This window comes from Dermacentor andersoni, chromosome 4 (genome assembly GCF_023375885.2).
Source record: "Dermacentor andersoni chromosome 4, qqDerAnde1_hic_scaffold, whole genome shotgun sequence".
In the NCBI taxonomy this organism is placed as follows: Eukaryota; Metazoa; Arthropoda; class Arachnida; order Ixodida; family Ixodidae; genus Dermacentor; species Dermacentor andersoni.
This window is the reverse complement of record NC_092817.1, coordinates 90,474,585-90,496,938: the sequence shown is the minus strand read 5'-3', so window position 1 is coordinate 90,496,938 and position 22,354 is coordinate 90,474,585. Positions and strand designations below refer to the sequence as shown.

Below are 22,354 nucleotides of genomic sequence, written 5' to 3'. Positions count from 1 at the left end.
TTGCATTCGAGCTTTCTCGAAACACTGATGATTGATAACTTCCATCAGCGATAGTGTTAAGGACAATTGCTTACGGTCGACAGGACAACGGGGTACACAGAAATTTATCTCAAGCTGATCCCATGCTGTTTACTCTCCAAAGTATAAGACATATTTTTGAAGCGATGGTTTTCACTGATGCAAGGCAGAAAAACAACTTCTCCGAGAGCAAGGACCTTCCTCTTCCCAATGTGCGCTTCCCGCGTGCCCTTTGAAATAGGCGTGCTGGACGATGCGTGAGAGGTTATTGTTCTATTGTAAAATGTCTACTGTGAAGAACCCGAGGTCATGCAATATCTACGTTTACTAATCCATTTTGATGGGTTTGACGGCGCACAATACATAGTCACAGGCAAAAAAAAAAAAAAAAAAGATTGGATGTGTCGTGACCGCCGCTATGACATGAACCATGCGATACGCCAGGCAACATTCTGCTCAAACTCACTCGCACGTTACACGTAGATCGCATGAACCAGTAAATCAAAGTTCACACGAATACATGCGCGAACTTTTGATGGGGCTATGATTTTGCTACGTTAGTATTGTCACTTTCGTTTGCGGTATCGGTAAGGTCACCGTGAGAGACATTTTTGCCCTTTACACCCATCGCGACCGCTACAAACACCTTTGTTAAAACTAAGAGCGAGCAAATATCGACTCACGTTTGAAAAGACATCGTAGACGCTAGTGCTTCCACCGTCCTGGTCTCTCCGTGCTATAAGTCCCGAAGAGGGTCCTCTTCTGGAGCTGACTGAACTCACGCAAAGAACGATAGTGAACGTTCGACTGACGAGCATCCGAAGCGAGCACCATATATAAAACGCGCGGGAAGGGGGGGTGTCCACTGTGACGAACGCGCACGCAACGGCTTCCTGCGCTATTCTCACTGACGTCACTGATTTCTACTGGCAGCAAAGGAATACGCACGTGGAATCGAAGGGTGCACTTTCGAAATCCAAGCACTAAACAAGAAAACGAAAGAGTAAGAGAGGGTGAAGCGATTTCTAAACAGTAGAGAAGGGAGCAGTCAGTCTGGCGGCCTTCGGCAAAGCCGGTTTGGCTCCTGTATCGCTGAAGCGCTTCGTCTATAATTTTACCTCACTTTCTCACGAATTTGTCGCGTCTCTCTTTCGTGTTTTTTCTGTATTTTTTGTCTTACTCCGCCCGTCGGGTTGACTATACATTCCAGATCCTTCGGGCAATAATGCTATATCGGCATGTGTGCCGATTGTTTTCAAACTTGGATGTCGAGGCCACACGCAAGGTGTGCACCTTCGTGGCGAGTGAGGCCGTCTGGTTACAGTCACCTTAGCAGCGCGCGCTACGTGCACGGTGCGAAGTTGGTATAACGTTACTCTGGGAAAGGACAATGCTCTTTGTACGGCGCTTCAGAAGATATTGGCCCTTGTCACGGCAACCATCTGGCGCCATGTATTGCCGAGGGCTAGATGAAGTGAAAGTGTCTGCGATCACGACCGTTTGTTCGCTGTTTATGTCCGCTTCAAAGCCCGTTCATACGTTTCGTTATACTAGGCTGCAAAGGACTGTATTTTTAAACAGTACTGATTTCCCTTCAGACGAGAACCGGCGTATTCAGCATGGTATGGCCGATGGCCGGACAGGCCGCCATTGGAATATGAATCTGGCAACGTTTAATGCTAGAACGTTATCTAGTGAGTCGAGTCTAGCAGTGCTATTGGAGGAATTAGAGGGCAGTAAATGGGATATAATAGGGCTCAGTGAAGTTAGGAGGCCAAAATAAGCATATACAGTGCTAAAAAGCGGGCACGTCCTGTGCTACCGGGGCTTAGCAGAGAGACGAGAACTAGGAGTCGGATTCCTGATTAATAAGAACATAGCTGGTAACATACAGGAATTCTATAGCATTAACGAGAGGGTGGCATGTCTTGTTGTGAAACTTAATAAGAGGTACAAAATGAAGGTTGTACAGGTCTACGCCCCTACATCTAGTCATGATGACCAGGAAGTCGAAAGCTTCTATGAAGACGTGGAATCGGCGATGGGTAAAGTCAAAACAAAATACAGTATACTGATGGGCGATTTCAATGCCAGGGTAGGCAAGAAGGAGGCCGGAGACAAGTCAGTGGGGGAATATGGCATAGGCTCTAGGAATAGCAGAGGAGAGTTATTAGTAGAGTTTGCAGAACAGAATAATATGCGGATAATGAATACCTTTTTCCGCAAGCGGGTTGGCCGAAAGTGGACGTGGAGGAGTTCGAATGGTGAGACTAGAAATGAAATCGACTTCATACTCTGCGCGAACCCTGGCATCATACAATATGTAGACGTGCTCGGCAAGGTGCGCTGCAGGGACCATAGGATGGTAAGAACTCGAATTAGCCTTGACTTGAGGAGGGAACGGAAGAAACTGGTACATAAGAAGCCAATCAATGAGTTAGCGGTAAGAGGGAAACTAGAGGAATTCCGGATCAAACTACAGAACAGGTATTCGGCTTTAACCCAGGAAGAGGACCATAGTGTTGAAGCAATGAACGACAATCTTATGGGCATCATTAAGGAGTGCGCAATAGAAGTCGGTGGTAACGCCGTTAAACAGGAAACCAGTAAGCTATCGCAGGAGACGAAAGATCTGATCAAGAAACGCCAATGTATGAAAGCCTCTAACCCTACAGCTAGAATAGAACTGGCAGAACTTTCTAAGTTAATCAACAAGCGTAAGACAGCGGACATAAGGAACTATAATATGGATAGAATTGAACAGGCTCTCAGGAACGGAGGAAGTCTAAAAGCAGTGAAGAAGAAACTAGGAATAGGCAAGAATCAGATGTGTGCGTTAAGAGACAAAGCCGGCAATATCGTTACTAATATGGATGAGATAGTTCAAGTGGCTGAAGAGTTTTATAGAGATTTACACAGTACCAGTAACACCCACGACGATAAGGTGAAAGAGAATAGGCTAGAGGAACTTGAAATTCCACAAGTAACACCGGAAGAGGTAAAGAACGCCTTGGGAGCTATGCAAAGGGGGAAGGCAGCTGGGGAGGATCAGGTAACAGCAGATTTGTTGAAGGATGGTGGGAACACTGTCCTAGAAAGATTGGCCGCCCTATATACACAATGCCTCATGACCTCGAACGTACCGGAATCTTGGAAGAACGCTAAAATAATCCTAATCCATAAGAAAGGGGACGCCAAAGACTTGAAAAATTATAGACCGATCAGCTTACTGTCCGTTGCCTACAAAGTATTTACTAAGGTAATCGCAAATAGAATCAGGAATACCTTAGATTTCTGTCAACCAAAGGACCAGGCAGGATTCCGTAAAGGCTACTCAACAATAGACCATATTCACACTATCAATCAGGTGATAGAGAAATGTGCGGAATATAACCAACCCTTATATATAGCCTTCATTGATTACGAAAAAGCATTTGATTCAGTCGAAACCTCAGCAGTCATGAAGGCACTACGGAATCAGGGTGTAGATGAGCCATATCTAAAGATACTCGAAGATACCTATAGCGGTTCCACAGCCACCGTAATCCTCCACAAAGAAAGCAACAAAATCCCAATAAAGAAAGGCGTCAGACAGGGAGATACGATATCTCCAATGCTATTCACAGCATGTTTACAGGAGGTATTCAGAGACCTGGAGTGGGAAGAATTGGGGATAAAAGTTGATGGAGAATACCTTAGCAACTTGCGATTCGCTAATGATATTGCCTTGCTTAGTAACTCAGGAGACCAATTGCAATGCATGCTGACTGACCTGGAGAGGCAAAGCAGAAGGGTGGGTCTGAAAATTAATCTACAGAAAACTAAAGTAATGTTTAACAGTCTCGGAAGAGAACAGCAGTTTACGATAGGTAGCGAGGCACTGGAAGTGGTAAGGGAATACATCTACTTAGGGCAGGTAGTGACCACGGATCCGGATCATGAGACTGAAATAACCAGAAGAATAAGAATGGGCTGGGGTGCGTTTGGCAGGCATTCTCAAATCATGAACAGCAGGTTGCCACTATCCCTCAAGAGGAAAGTGTATACGAGCTGTGTCTTACCAGTACTCACCTACGGGGCAGAAACCTGGAGGCTTACGAAAAGGGTTCTGCTGAAATTGAGGACGACGCAACGAGCTATGGAAAGAAGAATGATAGGTGTAACGTTAAGGGATAAGAAAAGAGCAGATTGGGTGAGGGAACAAACGCGGGTAAATGACATCTTAGTTGAAATCAAGAAAAAGAAATGGGCATGGGCCGGACATGTAATGAGGAGGGAAGGTAACCGATGGTCATTAAGGGTTACGGACTGGATTCCAAGGGAAGGGAAGCGTAGTAGGGGGCGGCAGAAAGTTAGGTGAGCGGATGACATTAAGACGTTTGCAGGGACAACATGGCCACAATTAGTACATGACCGGGGTAGTTGGAGAAGTATGGGAGAGGCCTTTGCCCTGCAGTGGGCGTAACTAGGCTGATGATGATGATGATGATATGATGATGATGATGATGATGATGATGATGATGATGATTTCTCTTCTATTCCGGCACATCGTGGTGCATGCTGGAGAAGAGGCAAGAGTGGCAGAGAAAATGAAAAGATATGGAAAGAGAGACAGCAGAACAAAGCTGAGGAGATTCATACGCTCTCGATCCCTCCCTTCCGAGCTTCCTCCTAAGGGGTCGCTCCGATACCGCTTCCCCTACGTTGGCCCCCACTCATACAGTCGCCTTCCCGTCCTTCTGATGCTGCTGTGAATTTTGAACGGGGAAAATTACCATTTCCTCTCGAATCCCCTAGTACTAAAATCTGATACAGCCGTCGCAGAAAATACAACGTAAATCACGCGCATGATGACACGAGGGCTAAGGAAGCTAGGCACCCCTCATCTTCCTTTTCTATAGGAAAGGGTCTCTGCAGGACGTTTCTGCCTGCAGCGACAGTAGTAGTAGTTGTTGTCTCGAATAGTTATGGGGAACTGTTCTTGTTCTTGTGTCCAAACACTAGTTTATACCCACTGCTGGAGATTGGCCAGGAAGCAGGTGGTTTCACATGCGTTTTGGCCAGTGACCAGTCGCTTGGAAGAGCGCACCTCTTCTCCTCTTTCGCGCGTCCTCATGCACGAAAGAATTTACCTTTATCTTGCCATTTAGTCGTTTGAGATAATTTGTCCATGCGAAAATTAACACCGGCGAACGGACCCCTGAGGAGAGCACCTGAGATTCTATTAAAGCAGGCGGTGCTGTATCTCCAGGGCATCCAACGGTCAGTAAGGGGATCAAAGCTAGAACCAGGGCAGCCTGTGGGTTGATGGAGGTTCCAGCGAGCCCCGAACCTACGGACTAGTTCGAGTACCAGCTTTGTTGACCCTGTTGCCTTTTTGGTGTCCTGGAGGCGCAGCCAAAGTGTGCTAAAGAATGACACACTGTTTAGTTGCATTGGCCAGCTCGATATAACGTCCTGTAAAGACGCATTCCCTCCTTTTCCATATTTTTTTTCCCTCTCGTGTGTCAAAATACATAATTTCGCATTTGTAAAACAAATCGTACAAACAGATCGTCATCAACCTTACAAAAATACGATTCCAAAATGTTATGTCCTCGTCATCAAGCATTCATTTCATTTATTTATTTATTTTTTGGTACGTCAGCCCGTAAAAATAAAAAACATCCAAGTCTACTTGCTTCTTTTTTGATATTCGTCAAAATCACATGAGCTCGAGTAACCTTTGCCTATTACTCGCTGTAGGCTGGTTTTGGTTTCCGTCGTCTCCGAATCAGGTGCTTTTATGCGTATTGTCACTTTTGTTCTGCAGCCTAGCTTCATGGTGCTGGAAATCGTAATCTTGATGTGGCAAATCTCATCAGAATCACGGCCGTTCCCAGGTGCTCAGAAACAAAAAGAAAACAAAAGAAGAATTTCAGCAGATTTATTCCATTCTTACTGGAAATCCATCAAAACAGCATCCGACGACAAGGAAACCCTCATAGATTTATTGAAGGATCTCTGCACGAAATATTGCACTTCTTGCAAATAGGATAAGTATAATTACGGAATTCGCGATTTTACCAGACAAAGCTTAGGGGCTGAGTATTATCTACACTGAGGCTTGTTTTTCAAACGTCTACCCACGTCCGCCTGCTTGTGTGGATTTTTGCAAAGTCTTGCAAATAATAATGTTTATTCATTTTGAGCTTTTGTCCAGCGTTTCTCAGAAGTGTTCCTCGGTCTATATCTTATCCTCCAACCTATCCTTTTGGTCCTTCTTAGTCGGGTCATTGTCTGTCGACAGCTCACTCGATGAGATTGAGCCTTAGGACAAGCTCGAATGTCGCCTCCACGCGTTGTTTGCCGGTGAGTCAAAGCAGCGACAGATTAAACTTTCATGATTGGGGGACACGTGTACTAGCTTGCTGTTTTAGTTTTGTTTCTTTTTTTAAAGAAAAGAAAGTGTTAAACCCACAGTTCGAACTGGCTCAGTAAATAAGAAAAATGGAGGAGGAGGAGGAGGAGGAGGAGGAGGAGGAGGAGGAGGAGGAGGAGGAGGAGGAGGAGGAGGAATAAGCTCCTTGAATGTGAACCGACGGTAGAATCGGTCCAGGGGGGCGGCGTCACAACTAGTCCAGGATGCCGTGTCCCTGAGCTGACAGCTTGGCCCTGGTCTGTCACAATATTTTACCGTAACTACACGTTTCCATGTTTTCATAACTCCACGCTTCTAGCTCACCAAGGACAGTGTAAGCAACACGTACCGCGCTCATCCCCCCCATTAAATAGAAGCGAACAGCCAAGTTATATACCCTCCGAAAGCACACGCTCCTTGCACTCTCGGGCGGCAACACCACCGGCGGCGATATAGAATCACGCCCGCACGACTTGTGAAAGAACCTCGATGTCCTTTCGCAGCCTTATTTGTCAGTAGCAGTAAGAGAGTGAAAAGGCGTGTGGGACGTGTTAAAAGTTTGAAGAACTCTTAATACCCAGCGAACTACATGTGCAAAACCGCATATATAGTTGCCTTTGTGCCGCCACATGCCCGGATTACTAGTACAATTTCCAGTTCTGTCCAATAACCTCTGCCGTTCGCTGTTTGAATAGTTGTTTGGATCACAGCCGTATTTCTTGTTCTTTCATTCTTTCTTTCATTCTTTCTTTCTTTCTTTCTTTCTTTCTTTGTGTATTTCTTCTTAAAAACGAACATCTACAACTTCTTGCCAGAATATGGTTGTGTAAACTAGCAAAGATATTGCTATCGGCGTCACTTTGGTGTTACCGGATGCCTGCTGTGGTTTTGTTATTATTCAGTTCCTTGCTGAATAATAGTGCCCCTTGTGTGAAGAGTGTAGCCGCGAAGGTCAAAATTATTGTTTGTTTACGAAATAATTGTTATTTGCAGTAACACGCGCCAATGATTTCCCTCACACAGCGTTTTTCAAGGACTTGCCTTGATAAAGACAAGTCCACTTGTCGGAACGATGGCTCCCACTTTTTCCTTGTTCTCATTTCGATCAGCGTCTTGAATTTCAATTTCCCGCCTTCCCCGTGTTTTCCCTAGCGTTTAATTATAGCAGCAGACTGAGAGAGTTAGCAAAAGAAGTTGCAGTTCTGCCTTCAATGCGAGGCCGCGACGCGATTGCTGGCACAATATTATGCGGAGTAAGTATTTCACGGTTTCGTGCGGTATCGGTTGCAGTAAATGTCCTCAGACGCGCGCAAACATTCTTCTTACGGGAAGAAGAAAAGTTATGTTCGGGTCGTCTTGATCATGATTATGACGACGCCGACGACGACGACGACGACGACGATGATGATGATGATGATGATGATGATGATGATGATGATGATGATGATTTACTGGTATCCACCTTGATTCCAAACAGATAGTCTCCTGGCCTGCTTGAGTTAATCAGGTGTGCTGTGCACGGTGTTCATTCTAGCATTCTTGCATACATCTCCATAATCTTTTTTCTCTTGCTCAAAACTTCTCTATCTACCTTGTACCGCTACCTGTCCCTGTAACGGATCCTGTCGCATCAATTTCTTCCGTGATATTTTTTTTTCCGTCAATACTCTAAACGTCTCTCGCTTATCTCGACGGTTGACGGATTGGTGCTTCCGTCCACTTTAAATCCAAGCGTATAGTGCAGTCTTGTTTTCTGGAAGTGGCGCTCCCTGGTGGTGGAGAAGGGGAAGGACGCGGTTTCTTCTTCCGTCGCTTTGACGTATCCCGTCTTTCGCTTCTTACCACGCTGGCTTCGTTTAAATTACTTCGCCTCGCCGTTCGCTTACGGAGAAACTGCAGCACGTGCCTCCAGCCAATCATTATAGCGATCTCTCAAAAGGACAGGCCCGGTATTCTTTGTCGCTGTAGCAACGGCGGAATGGCCGCACAAGAACTACGCGGGCGATATGGCCGACACACCATTCTTCTGTGGTCTCAGAAGGACGCGGAAAGCACGATGTGTAAAGCTTTCAACACGGAGAAAGTGCGAACGTGATTGTACTTCAAAAAGGGTGGCAACGAGGGCAACTGGACAAGAGTGGCTGCCAGTCCGATTTAAACTCTATTTGCTCATACATGTCCTTCAAGCGAACAATCGTTTCACCAAACTTAAATATTAAAGTAACTGTTGGTCCAACACGAGCGTCCTCTCTAAACTCCGTATACTGAAATGAGGAAACCTTGTAGTTCAGTACAATAAATACCACGTAAAAAAAAAGTGCTGTGGCCGAGACGTAGAATTATTGACTGACAATCTGCGGTCTCATAGTTCGAATCCTCACTGAGTACTGTTACTTGCTTTCTTTGTATAGTTCTGGAAAAAAAAACAACTTTCGAATTCACGTGGCGGACGCGGGTGCCATAAGCGGAGATCAAATAGACTTCGGCGGTGAGGCTACAGCAACTACATCAGTGAAAAAATAAAGAAAAAAAGAAAGAAAAAGCAGTCGCAAGGAGTTCAGTTGTAGCTTCATCGAGGGGCCAACATTTCTGCAGACGGCAATCGCCTTAATAGTCAAAGCAAAGTTTTCAATAATCATTTCGCCTACCTTCTACAGTTCAACAGTGACTATTCAGATCACAGCGCGCTTTACGAGTGATCGGTGCGCGTCGAACGTGGTTTGCGCGTTGTTCACCAACAACTACCGGACTGCGAATGGCCTTGTGAATTGCACGTTCCGCCCAGCCCTTAACATATAGCAAACAGCATGCGGCCTGCTTCAAGTTCGTGCACGTTCAAACGTTGCATTTGTTGCGTCGGTGAGCGCTTGCTGCGTCGTGGGAAAATAGGCGAACTGGGAAAATAGGTGACCGAAGCGCCGGCTACCCCAATCATCAAGAATAAACTCCAGTGACTAAGGAATGTAGAAAACAAAAACAAAAAAGAGGTAAAGCAAGCGAGGGCACAAAGGAAAAATACATAACAATTTCACCATAAACGCGAAGTGATGAATGCGATAGCAACATGTTAGCGTATTACACGAAGTGTGACTCGTAGCTGTAGTGGACGTATGAATTGAAACAAACGCAAGCTGACTAAGCAATAACGAGCTGTTGTACCAGGGGTCCTCTGTTTGAATCCTGACATCGGACAATTTTATTATGTTCATTAATTAAAAACAACGTCTTTTTTACCGACTTTACCACCACTTTTCCATATCGTGCATGTTTCAAAACTCTTTCCTGGGCCGATCCCAAAGGTGCAGTTGCGCCAATAAAACTGCATAATTTTCAGGTTCAAGCTCTGTTATTGTTCCGCACTGCTAATATTTAAGTATTTAGGGCACGCGCTGTAGGTTTTTCTTTCATGACATTCGTTTGTGGGCTGCCATTTTCAATGTTTCGAGGTATAATTTTGTCAGGAGTGTAAGACCTGGTACGAGCAACTTTAGTTATAGAATGGTGTGGCAATGTAACCCGCATATACCGCACGTTATATAGCATTGCATGGAATATAGCATACATATACCTAAATATACGCGGAACCTCACGGCGACTCCGACGGCAAAAATTATCTCGGAGTATTCATATAATTGCCGTCGCAATAAAATAGCCGAGTAATGTATAGCATCACTTGATTGCTTCGCCATGGTGGCCTTGGGCAAGCGAGTTGTTTGCTACTGGGAGAGTTTCTTCGACGAATCGCCAAACAGTACGGTGGTGGCGTTCGGTGCGTCCAATGCGGTAGCAAAGGCTGCAAGCTCGCGGCGTCGAGACGCTGACAGATTATGGTGTCGCTAGGATGTTTTTGCCGTTCCAGCGGCGCTTACTGAGCGTCGCCTACACAATTGCTGCTTTGACTGCAGTGTAGTGATTGTAGTACACGGCAAGGACTCGGTTTGCATCGTCTGCCAGTTGGTCATCGCAAAAGAAACAAAAAAAAAAGACAAGGTAATGGTCAGGGCTGGGCATCAATTGTTTCCCGCAATCACGTCAGCTCTGTCCGCGTCCTGATGTGTAAGTGTGAGGTTACAGCAAAACGAAAGGGGAAAAAATCTTAGTGCCCTTCCACTCTGTGAAGAAAGATGACCAGCGAAGCTGTGTATGTGTGCCCTTAATGGCGAACTGCACCTCCGCCGCGGATCGGCCCCGCATTGCACTATCTTCGGGATCGGCCCACGTATGGGGAGTGCTTAACGCCTGCTTCACCTGCGCCGCGGGTCGGCCCGGCATTTCACTATCTCCGGGATTGGCCCACGTACAGGGAGTTTTTTGCTCACAAGGACACGAAAATTTCCTCGGACGGTAGAGGTATACAGCTTCGCTGTAAAATTCGAGGACGCTTACGTTTTGCCTTTAAGAGTGGAACGCCATAGCAATCAAAGAAACCAGATTGCTTCTCACTCTTCCTGGCAACTGCAGCTTATGTAACAGTAATGTTTACCGCAAAACACTGGCGGCGAACGCTATGAACGAAGGGAAACGGGCGAGCTTTCTGCTAGAAACGCGGCCTCTTGCGTGGCTCGCGGATGCGCGGAGGCGAACACCATCTGGATGACGTTGCAAGGAACCGATCGCATCGCGCCGCTCTATTAACGGCAGAAACGCTGGAAACGGGGTTCAGGTTTGAGTTTCCGCCTAACACAATTATGTTTTCTGGTATATCCAAATTACAGTCCGACGCAATCATCTTCGCGGGTTATGTTTATGTCGTAATTTACGATTTTTTCTGGCGCATCTTACTCTGAAGAATTGTATTAGTTCAGTAACGCCTCTGCGCTATACGCGGATGACCTGCGTGGTTGTAGTGCCGAATGATTTTTCACCAAACGACGTCCGACGAAAGACGCTCACACTGGATTTTATGCGGCACGAGCCCTGAACGCTATCACGTTAAAAGAAACTTGAGATCGTACAATGCGTTTGCGTTTGCGTCCAGTTTGCGTCCAGACGTTCTTATGCCTACGTCAATGTAGGCGGATCGATCGCGCGAGCTGTGGTCTCATGTTCGCAGGCTGAACGAAAGTGCGAGGGAAATCTTTTAGTCAGAATGGCCAATCGCAGCATTTCCAGCTTGTTGACGGCTGCACCCGAAACAAGCGTTCTATTATTATTATTATTATTATTATTATTATTATTAGTAGTAGTAGTAGTAGTAGTAGTAGTAGTAGTAGTAGTAGTAGTAGTAGTAGTAGTAGTAGTAGTATTTGGTTCCGTGAAGCAGCAGTTCTAGGCAACTTTACAGGGTGATCATATGAGCGCCCAAGCAGTTACTGTAGTAGACTCAGTCAGTCTGTGTTAGTATTCGATAGAACAGTTCCAGACAGCTGAGCACCAGTACAGAGAAGAAAACCGGTAAGCTCTGAAGGTTTATTTGGAACGAGATCGTTCACATGCCCTACCCAAATCCACGCGCTTCCCAATTTGCTTTAAGAACGCAGTATCCCGTTTATAATTTGTTAGACGCTGCTTCCCTCGTAGAGATTCGCGTTGAGTCCTCCATTCTTGTTATTCCATGCCTCACCTAGATATATATATATACATATATATATATATATATATATATATATATATATATATATATATATATATATATATATATATATATATATATATGATTCGTGACCGCTTGTCGCTGCAGAGCGCTAGGCAGAATATAGATTTTATGCAAGGGGATCGTTTCACATATACAGAAGGGTTTCATGACGTCACTAATTGCGGGGCTCACAGACGGTCGTGCACGTGAAGTATACGGATAACAAATATGTTACCCGGCTTTATCCCTCCTTTCTTTCCGCCATTCACGTATAAATCAACGTATAAATGTACACATGAAGTGCTTCGAGTCTGCTTTTCTTTTTTGTTGCTTTTTTAGGACATGTACAGGAGAGGTTGACGCTTTCAGGCGGCACCGAATAGTGCTCGTCGCGTGGCCAACAGAACACGGAATACCATTGAGAGGCGTCGACAGGAAGTTACGCAAAGAAGTCCAAGAAGCCACAGACAATGTACAGTTGCATAAATAAATAAACGTACTTAGGATTGTCCCAGAAAACTTACAGAAGTTCGCAGTTTTTTGAGACGAGTGGATGAACGCGAGCACTATTTCTTCTGCGAAAAAGCGCCTCTCAGTAACAGCATTAAAGTCGGCTTCTTGCTTCCCGAAGAAACAAAGCACATAGAAAGCTGGAAGGCCTGGTTGAGCATTCTCTCGGAAAACGAGTTTCCTACGCTCCAGTCGTCAAAAGCCCGCGCGCGTTTCGCGCTACACAAATGCCTTCCCGTCAAATGAAAACACGAACAACGCTGCGAAACCACTAACAACGCTGGCTAAGAGGTTTGCCGCAATTTCCCGCGTATTAGCATAAGTGACCAGTCTTTTCTCGTTCCCCATGTCTGCAAATACGATATTCTTCCCGAGCGTAAGCACTTGCAGCGCCGGGTGCCATTATCTCTTGAATTACGGGTCCGCACGCGCAGACCATGCGTGCCCAACGTGTGCGCTCAGAGCTCCCGTGTTATCGCGTGCTTTGTTTGTTTATTTTAGTCACTCTTCCGCATGCGCGAGCCGTTGCGTTTGTACCGGAGATTGCGTTGCTGAACTTGCACGGGGAGAGCAGGAGGGCAAAGGAAGTTGGCGACGACAGCCGTCTTCGGCCGCGTAGCAGTCGTCGCAACGCTGGCGTGCACACGAGTTGCACGAAACTCGCGCCGGAAAGACAAATGCCGGAAGGCTGTGAGCAAAAAACCACATTTCCGCGGTCTGATACCGTGGAGACACGGTTTGCTAGGCAAATGTTATGCTCGCTGTAATTTGCCTGTGTGGCCAGCCAAGTCTACAGCTTTAACTCGTTCCGACGCTGTCACAAGGCGTTGAACAAATGTCACAAGGCGTGTGTCAGCGTGGCCAGCGTGTGTCACAGTGCACTGTGACCGCGTAAGCGAACTGGCTGAGACAGGCTGACGCCCGCTCCAGGGAAGCGACTTTGCAAGTCGAGCGTTTATATCTGCGAAATTTACGGATACGCAGACAAGTGCTCTATAGGCTTGAAGCTAAGCCTACACGTAAGCACTGAAGGCTCCCAATTTTAGGCTATAGGGAGCCTACATACAGGAACCCTACATGTCGGCCTCCTACGCAGGGCATCCGCACACTGTTAGTAATTACAGCAGTGAAAAAGTTTCCTGAAAAGGCGTTCTTTGCTTGCACACCTGCTTAGTACCAGGATGCTGCAGCAGGAATTGTAATGCGTGAAGGCTTATAAATTATTGTCGCTCAAAGCTCATTCAAGGAGGTGGCGGCATTACTATATTGCATTGATAGTTTCTGTTTCCTTAATAAACCCATGTTTACTATCATTATTTTATTCGTGGCCATCGTCATCATCCCCAGTAGCTTCATCGGTTATAGTGACGACGAATAAAGTTATCACGATCGGCATTTAAACGACCACGACGAACAAGGCAAATGACAAGGCATCGACCGCACGCGCCTTGGCACGACCTGACAGCGTCGTGTATCGAGAGTGTTTGTCTCTCTCTCTCTCTCTCTCTCTCTCTATGCGTGCGTGCGTGCGTGCGCACGTGTGTGTGTGTGTGTGTGCGTGTGTGTGTGTGCGTGCGTGCGTGTGTGTGTGTGTGGGTGTGGGTGTGTGCGTGCGTGCGTGTATGTGTGTGTGTGTGTGTGTGTGTGTGTGTGTGTGTGTGTGTGTGTGTGTGTGTGTGTGTGTGTGTGTGTGTGTGTGTGTGTGTGTGTGTGTGTGTGTGTGTGTGTGTGTGTGTGTGTGTGTGTGTGTGTGTGTGTGTGTGTGTGTGTGTGTGTGTGCGTGCGCGCGCTTGTGTCGGTGGTAGCGCATTGTCTTTGTGCCAGCGACGCACTAAATCTGCACCGTCATTGCGTCGTGCATCGCTTCTGCGGCCCAGCAAGCTTTCGGCGATACAAGTTCGCTGCTATTTTCACAATGAAGCTAGGAACTGCTTCTCTTACAAAACAAGATGGAGAAAAAAACACGGGCCCTTTCACTTTGTTAAGGTGGGTGACCAGCGAAGCTCGCTATGCACGACGCAGAGTTGACACAAAGTTTTGAATAAATGTACAAACATAGTTATTGTCCTGATCTCTGATGATCCTGACGATAGCTACGCAAACACATTCGTGTATGACGTCTGGTATTTAATGTGTCCATCACGTAATACGATTAATGGATCATGCCCCCGTAAACGCGGCCTCCCCACTACGACGACAGAAGTGAAATTCAATGCTGAAATGATGAGCGACAACAGAGCCAGCTGTGGAAGAAGACGGCGACGACGAACACGGGAGCAGTGCCAATAGCGCGTTCACGCGGTTGCGCCGGAGGGCGCAACGAGCCAGCTGTGGAAAAAGCCATTGCTGATGATGATCGCTTTTTTTGCACAATGGAGCCATCTGTGGAAGTAGACGACGACGGCGACGGCGACGGAGCGCGAACGAAGAAGACGACGACGCTCGAGTCGTTGCTGATGATGATAATTTCTGCTGGCAGACACCACGAAACCCCGGATCTGAGCCATGTACAGTTTCGCTGTAAAAAATATAGAGGACGCTCAAGCTTCGCATTTAAGAGTGGAACGCGATAGCATTCAAAGATCCCTGACTGCTTCTCACGCCTCCCGGCAACTGGAGCGTATGTAACCATAGTGATTACCGGTAAACGCTGGCCGCGAATGCTATGCACGAAGGCGGGCTTTCTGGTAGAAACGCGGCCTCTGGAATAGGTCGCGATGCGGCGGAGGCGAGCACCATCTGGAATTATTGCAAGGAATCGGGCGCGCCGCTCCGTTAGCCACGGGCCATCCCTTCTAATAAAAGTTTCAATCAATCACTCAATCGACCCCCGAAATACTGACGAGCCGGCGGGCGCAAATGGCGGACGCCGTGGCCGGTGTATGAATGGTGAAACGCTGGAAAAGGGGTTTCTTTGAGTTTTCGCGCAAGAGAATGAGGTCTTCTCGTATAGTCAAATTACAATCTGATGCTATCACGTCTGTAGGGTGTCTGTAAGTCATACTTTACGATTTTTCTACGTATTTTCGCTTGAGGAATTCAATTAGTTACATACACAGAGCTACCGCCGAGGGGCTTTTTCAACGCCGCTCTAAAGACGCCGGTCTTGTCGACGCAGCTGTGACGGAACGCCGTTTAGACGCAGGTAGCCGTTAAGCCTAGCCTCGACGCGAGCAACGATATACGTTGACCGGGGCGCAGTCCAAAGGAGTGCATGACACAAAACACGTTTGTGTGTAATTTGCTATTGACAATACTACCTATAGTTAATTAGCCGAGTGAAACTTGAAGGACTAGAGTTTTATTTTAGAGGAAAAACATGGGGCAGTCCGTTGCCTCCCGTATTTGTATTGCCCATGTATTGCCCATGTATTGACAGCAGACGAGATTTCCACAATATTTACAACTTCACTGTGAACTATGTAACTATGAAAAGTACATGAAACTCGGCCTAATGTTAGAGTCGTCTCAACTGCTAATCGTCATATAATTTGTTTCGAGATAGGTTTGATAACGCAAGAGTTACAGCCATTTTTTGTAGCCATACTTTCTCCGTAGATGCCTATGTAATGGCAGCAGACGAGAATTCTGCGACCTTTACAACTTCACTGTGAACTCATTACGATAAGTAAACGAAACTCGGCGTGATGATAGAGTCGTCTTAGCGGTCAATTTCAGTAGGAATTTTTCCAAAATACCTATGTTAGATTGAGAGAAGTAGAGCATTCGCGAGAAAGTTGGGTTTTGTCGCAAGGCGTTTTCTGTTCGCCGCCACCATTTTTCCAGAGGGTAGCCAAAGACAGCTTAGCTGTAAAACGAGAACGGGCTGGCCGCAAGAAACCTGCTCTAGGATCCATGAAATGATGACAATGGCAACATCACTAAAGGCTGGGTGCGCTGAGGCGTTGAGGTCGACGTGATTGGGAGCGAGGTACACCACTGGAAAAGCTGGCGCCACCATCGGCGTGACGTGGTATGAGGGATGACGTGGACACAGCGGCCGCGTCGGCTGCTTCGGAAGAGCCGAAGGAAGCTGAGAACTAAAGTCCCATCTTCGCTGCGGTTATGATAAGTGGTGAGGTTTTCCCGCTTCGGGTGTCTGCTTGACAATACTTGAAAGCACTATAATAAGTAGTGGCTGCCTTTGAAGGCGTCCAACATGGTAGGCTACGGCTCGGTGCCGCAGTGCCGGTCGTATACGCAACGAACCCCGATGTCAGCCTTCACACGAAGCCGCCTGACAGGAAGCTGCGTGAAGCTTGGATCGCGAAACTTAGAACCGGCATGCGGCCATCGGCTAAAACTCGGATGTGCAGCAAGCACTTCTGCGAGGAAGATTTCTGCTATGGCGTACAGGCTGGAATATTCGGTGAGTGGAAGGAAGCACGCACTGAAACGCTTGCCCGCATGCGCTGCCATGTCGAGCAGCTTCGTTCTCGGAACTTTCTGATGCTAGATACTGGCAAGTCCACTGGTATGGAAAGTGAACGCTAAGAAGCACATTAAAAAAAGGGCATGGCATAGGGTCATGTTTGTGTTAGCACCAAACAGTGAATGTATTTGATTAGGAAAAAGAAGTAGCGGGAAATTGCTCATTGAGAAGACCGATAAGCATACAATGTGATGTAACTTGAGAAATAATGATATTGAAATGTCCAAGAATTTATAAGAAAAGGAAAAGATTGAATCGTCGCGACGGCACATAACAAGTCACCGATAGGCGTCGAAGTGCCTGGTTATAACGAAATTATTTTCGAACAGCTCTGTTAGCGTCCAAGCAACAACGGTTGCTCGTGCACTGTCAAATGATCATGATAGTGATCTAAAGAAGGCAATGACGCTAGATTCTGCAACCCCTGAGGGAGGACGGCGAAGCATCGTCAGAGGATAGGGAGTGGGAAGCGAAAGAGGGTAGCGAAAGGAAGGAGGATGAGGCTTAATGGACTCCGCTACATGCGACAGGTGGTAGTCCTCAGCAAAGGGGCCAGCGTTGTAGCCGGCGCTCACAAGGTGGAGATTCCGATTGCGTCTATATAATGCCCCTAAATACAATTACGTCTATAAGCTTCAGCAAGATTCGCTGAGCAGGGTGCCGGGGACGTACCGGGAACAGCAAGTCAGTCTCTGTGGTCGCTGGAAGGCCGTGACGCCTGTAAGTAGTGAGGACTATGGAGCGTTCCTGCGCCATGTATGGGCAGGCACAAAGAAGGTGCTCCAGAGTCTCGGGGTCTCCGCACCTCTTGCAGGCCGGTGACGTGGCGCGGACCTTGGCTTACAGCCGGGCCGCAGTCCAAGTGCAGCCAGACCGCAAGCGCAAGAGTGTGGAAATTAAATGCTCATATGCTGCAGCCTAAAGCTCACGGCTCGGTGCGAAAACGCGCTCTCAGCGAAAGCGAAATACTGTGCGCGGACATGCATGCAAACGCGCAGTGTCGGTCGCTGCGAACCCGTGCGATCGCTGCATCGAGGCTTCATTCTATTGCGCTCCCTTTGGTTATATGGACAGCCCATTATAAGACCATATTTCACATAGTTTGCTCTCAGCGACTGCCTACCTTTCCCGCAAGAAACCGGTTCGAGCGACTCCGTTGCGGCGACTGCGCGCAGTGGGCGTTCAATGTACATATTCGGTTAAGAGACAGCGCCTGTAAACCATTCTGCGCTTTGTTTGCCCAAGATTATTATTTTGACAATAACAAACTTTCGTCGCTTCGAGAGTACTTACAGGATAGTCCAAGAGGGCTCCCCCTCTGGTGTTTTCATTGAGCGCCGACAGCCAAACGGACGAGAAGCACGCCACGTTATACCTCACACTATACAAGCGAGGCGCTTCCGACAGATGGCGGTTCCGTAAGTTCTCGCCGCCGATACATGTTCTTCTTCCGCGTCAGTTCCGCTTTCAGAATGTGTAATATTTGTTCGCGTAGCTCATACAGGAGTATGTTCAACAAAACGTTCTTCTCTCAGCTAGAAAACCTCGAGGCTCCAAACTACTGATTCGCTTTAGCCACTTAAGGTCAAATTCTTGAAAAGTTAATCTAAGTAGCTTTACTAGTTAGGCACACAATTTTTCATGTTACTTCGTATCCAAAGATTACCGGCTGAACACTCGAATGATAACATTAACGCCAGCAAGATTTATATTGGCTTATTTTTTAAAAGTTTGATGCCGTTAAACAAATACCGCCTGAATATGCATGGTGTGGTACGCGCTTCTGGCAAAGCAAGTGCGAATTCTTGGACACGTTTTCTTCATGCAAATGCAGTTTATAACCGCGTATGCCCAACCGTGCACTTCTACCTATAAACAGGAACTTACCTACATGAAACATCTCTGCGTACATCACACGAGCTGGGCGAGAGCATTGTGTGCGATTCCCATTAGATTTCAGAGCGTTGATGGCATCAAGCTCGATTTACTGGCGTTATCAGGAATAAAAATAGCTTCCTGGGTAAAAGCATTGGATATTCTTTTTAGTTATTGGTAAAAGATGGAGCACCGTTGACATGTGCGTTATAATGAAAAGTACCGAAGTAGTACGATGAGTGCTCTTGCGGCAAATATTTTGGCTGCCTAATGTTAAAAGCTAAAGAAGAAAACACCGCGATATTGTGAAATAAATGATAACATACTTAGTCACGTGAAATATGAGCTGAGATGAAATATGCACTGCAGACATGTGCGTTGTAATGGAACATATCAACTTTTTGGGATGAGTGTATTGCGCAAAATTAATTGGCCATCTAAGGTTCTGAAGAAAGAAAATACAGGGATATGGGGCAATACTGCCGTGCGTACAGTCGCGTTAAATATGTGCTCTGACGTGACACCCGTGCTGGAAGCAGCCCCAAAACCGCGCGGCTACGTTGGCGCAATAAATATTGGTTTATTATTTACCAGTAATGAGAACACCGTTCAGCTCCAATTTTTGGCATGTCGGTGCCGCAGTGCGGCCTGGGGGCCCCTTCGACCATGCTTGAGATAATATTTCAGGTGACTGTACTACATTTATTAAGGCGAAAGCTTTAAGTGGCTCATAACCCCGATGGCCTTGGAAAAAAAAAATGTCCGGCGGACGCTTAAGCTTCGCCTTCATGAGTGAAACATGATAGCATTCAAAGATCCAAAACTGCTTTTCATGCTTCCCGACAACCGCTACATATGGAACCGTAACGTTTCCCAAGGAACGCTGGCAGCGAACGCTATACCCGAAGGCAAGCTTTCTGGCAGAAACGCGGCCTCTTGCGTGGGTCGATCTCCAGTTATTGTATCGCACTTTTATTCTGAAAAGAGCTAACATAAAAGGTATGCGCTTTCGGTATGCATAACATAAAAGATATGCGATTTTTTTTCGCGCGCGCGCGCGCGCGTGTGTGTGTGTGTGTGTGTGTGTGTGTGTGTGTGTGTGTGTGTGTGTGTGTGTGTGTGTGTGTGTGTGTGTGTGTGCGTGCGTTACATTTGTTTGTGGGCTGCCGTTCTCAAAATCTCCGGGGTATAACTTTGTAAAGAACAGTGGTGGTAGAACAGTGGTTGGGTATGCGTGGTTCGTAATTTTGTTCGACATTTTTTTGGTGAGGCGGCGTCTGACGCTGGATTTTCTGCGACAAGGGGCCCTTAACGCTATCGTTTTCAAACGCGTCGTCCGCTCCAATGGTACAAAAACTAACATCATACCCCCTTAAGTAAGCAAAAAAAAATGTAATAGCTCATTCCTCTCGTAATGCAGAGGCTACAAGCACTCATCAAAATGAAGCGTACAGTGCATACATTCATTGGAAATGCACATACATCATACAGAAACGCGGCGTCTATATATTCCAGGGGTAAAAAAAAATTCGCGGGACTTTGTCAATGGCTCATACCCCCGTAGAGAGAGAGAGAGAGAGAGAGAGAGAGACTTTTATTTACAGAAAGGCAGAGAGGTCGGCCGGAGCTATAACTTGCTCTGGCCTGCTACTCTACACTGGGGAAAAGGGAAGGGGAGGGAGAGGACTGATGACTGGTGATGATGGTATAAGGAAGATATGCGTATGTACAGATTCACAGAGTTGAAGCATCTCTAAACCGTGCGTCCAGCCCAGTGGCTTGAGCAAAGCTATAGTGGCACTTGTTATCAGGACTGCGCTGTTTGCATTAGGCCAAGGACCTAAAAGAAACTCGTCTGATAGCGGCCTCTTATGGATCCTTGCAATGGAAGAGACCAGTTGCTCTCGTTCTTGCGCGTACGCGGGACACTTGGGGAACGAGGAGCAGCCTCCACCACCTCTGAGGAACTTCTTTATTCTGGAAGATTAGGAGCCCTGATGACAAAGAAATCGCGGCGGCTCGTGGTGACGATGATAAGTACAGATGAGAAAAATAATGAGATGCATATATTGTCGCTATATATATATATATATATATATATATATATATATATATATATATATATATATATATATATATATATATATATATATATATATATATATATATATATATATATATATATATATAAACCACGAGCTCCAGAGAAATCGTACCGAATGCATAGTACCGGTAGTCGTGTGTACTTACAGACAGCATATTTTTCATGAGACAGTATTAAATAATTACACGCTTTTAATTAGTGAACTTGTTAACTATTCCATGAATTGCAAACATGTCAATTACAAAGTTGTAGTGCACCTCAAATAACCTCCGAGTCAAGCATTTGTTTCGTGCTGCAGTGAGCCTGGTTGTTTTCTTCCGAGAAAAAAAAAAGCCCGCGAGATACGCGAAATATTAAATAGATGCGCGCTCGCGCGCCGCTGCTCAAGCGCCTACAAGCAACCTTTGAAAGATGCACGGCTGCATTCGTTTATCGCCACATCGTACAAGGCTACGTAATCTAGGATGGCTTGAGAGGTATCGCGACCTAACTAGCGTGGTGCGATAAGCGTCAGCATCTGCGGACACAAAGATGTTGTGCTCGATCGTAAGGCACTTGGGATAGCACTAACATTCGCGTATTAGGAAACAAAGCTAAAAAAGAAATCCAACGAATGTAAAAAAAAAGACAGCCTGCAAAAAAGCACAAAAAAAGAAAGAAGGCAGCTCTCGGAAGAACAGAAAAGAGCCACTCGGGAGTTTATTTCAATAAATATAAACCAAAAGCACGTAAGGCGCCTGAGCCGCCAACAAAAAAACATCCAAAGGTGCAACTGGTTTAGCTATTTACCCTTTCTGTCTCTTGAACTCCGGAAAATAGGCAAAACAAAGCAATCCTTACAAATTTCTATCTTTGCCGCAAGCTTTTTATGTAAATATAGGGTGACATCGTGAAGGTGCGTTAAACAGTCACGTTTTACACCGGTCTTTAGAGCGGTTATTTTCTACTGCCACATATACCACGTGCTCAAACAGGTCACCGTCTGAAGCCAATACAGTACTTGCTTCTTTCCAACACTTGTGGTGTTGCAGCTTTGACCAACGACGTTGCGAGCTCGCGGCAGACTGTGCGTATTTTTGCCTTTAGGGTGTCCGGTGTGGTAGTTTCGCTGCTATACACGCGATCTTTCACGTAGCCCCACAAGAGGAAGTCCAGCAGTCTCCAGCGACCTTGCAGGCCAGGGCAAAGGTCCGTGCTGGCCAGTCCACTGTCCAGGAAAAAGCTAGTCGAGCCACGCTCGAGACTGACTACTCCTATGCGCAGGGGTACCATCATGTTTCAACCAGATGTTCCGAAGTTGCGCAAGTGGAACGTTGCAACAGACATCATTCACGGGGCCCTCGAGGATGTCATTGACGTAGCGTCGCGTCGTTAGTGTGTTGTCAAAAAAGATGGATCCGATGATGTTGCCATTAAAAAAACCGCACCACACATTAAACG

General features: G+C 46.5%; 1 protein-coding gene across 2 annotated transcripts in view; it reads right to left on the bottom strand.

Annotated features, from left to right (window-relative positions):
• The window catches only part of LOC126536448 (very long chain fatty acid elongase 7-like), a 55,748-nt gene that overhangs the window by 21,963 nt on the left and 11,431 nt on the right, over positions 1 to 22,354 (bottom strand). Inside the window, exon 1 of one of the 2 annotated variants that reach the window (XM_050183408.3) lies at positions 702 to 805. The exons of the other annotated variant lie outside the window; for it this stretch is intronic. Coding sequence (XP_050039365.1) covers positions 702 to 715 — 14 coding nt within the window. The 5' untranslated portion in view covers positions 716 to 805. Of the gene's footprint in view, positions 1 to 701; positions 806 to 22,354 lie in introns of those variants that run through there. 2 annotated transcript variants of the gene reach the window in all.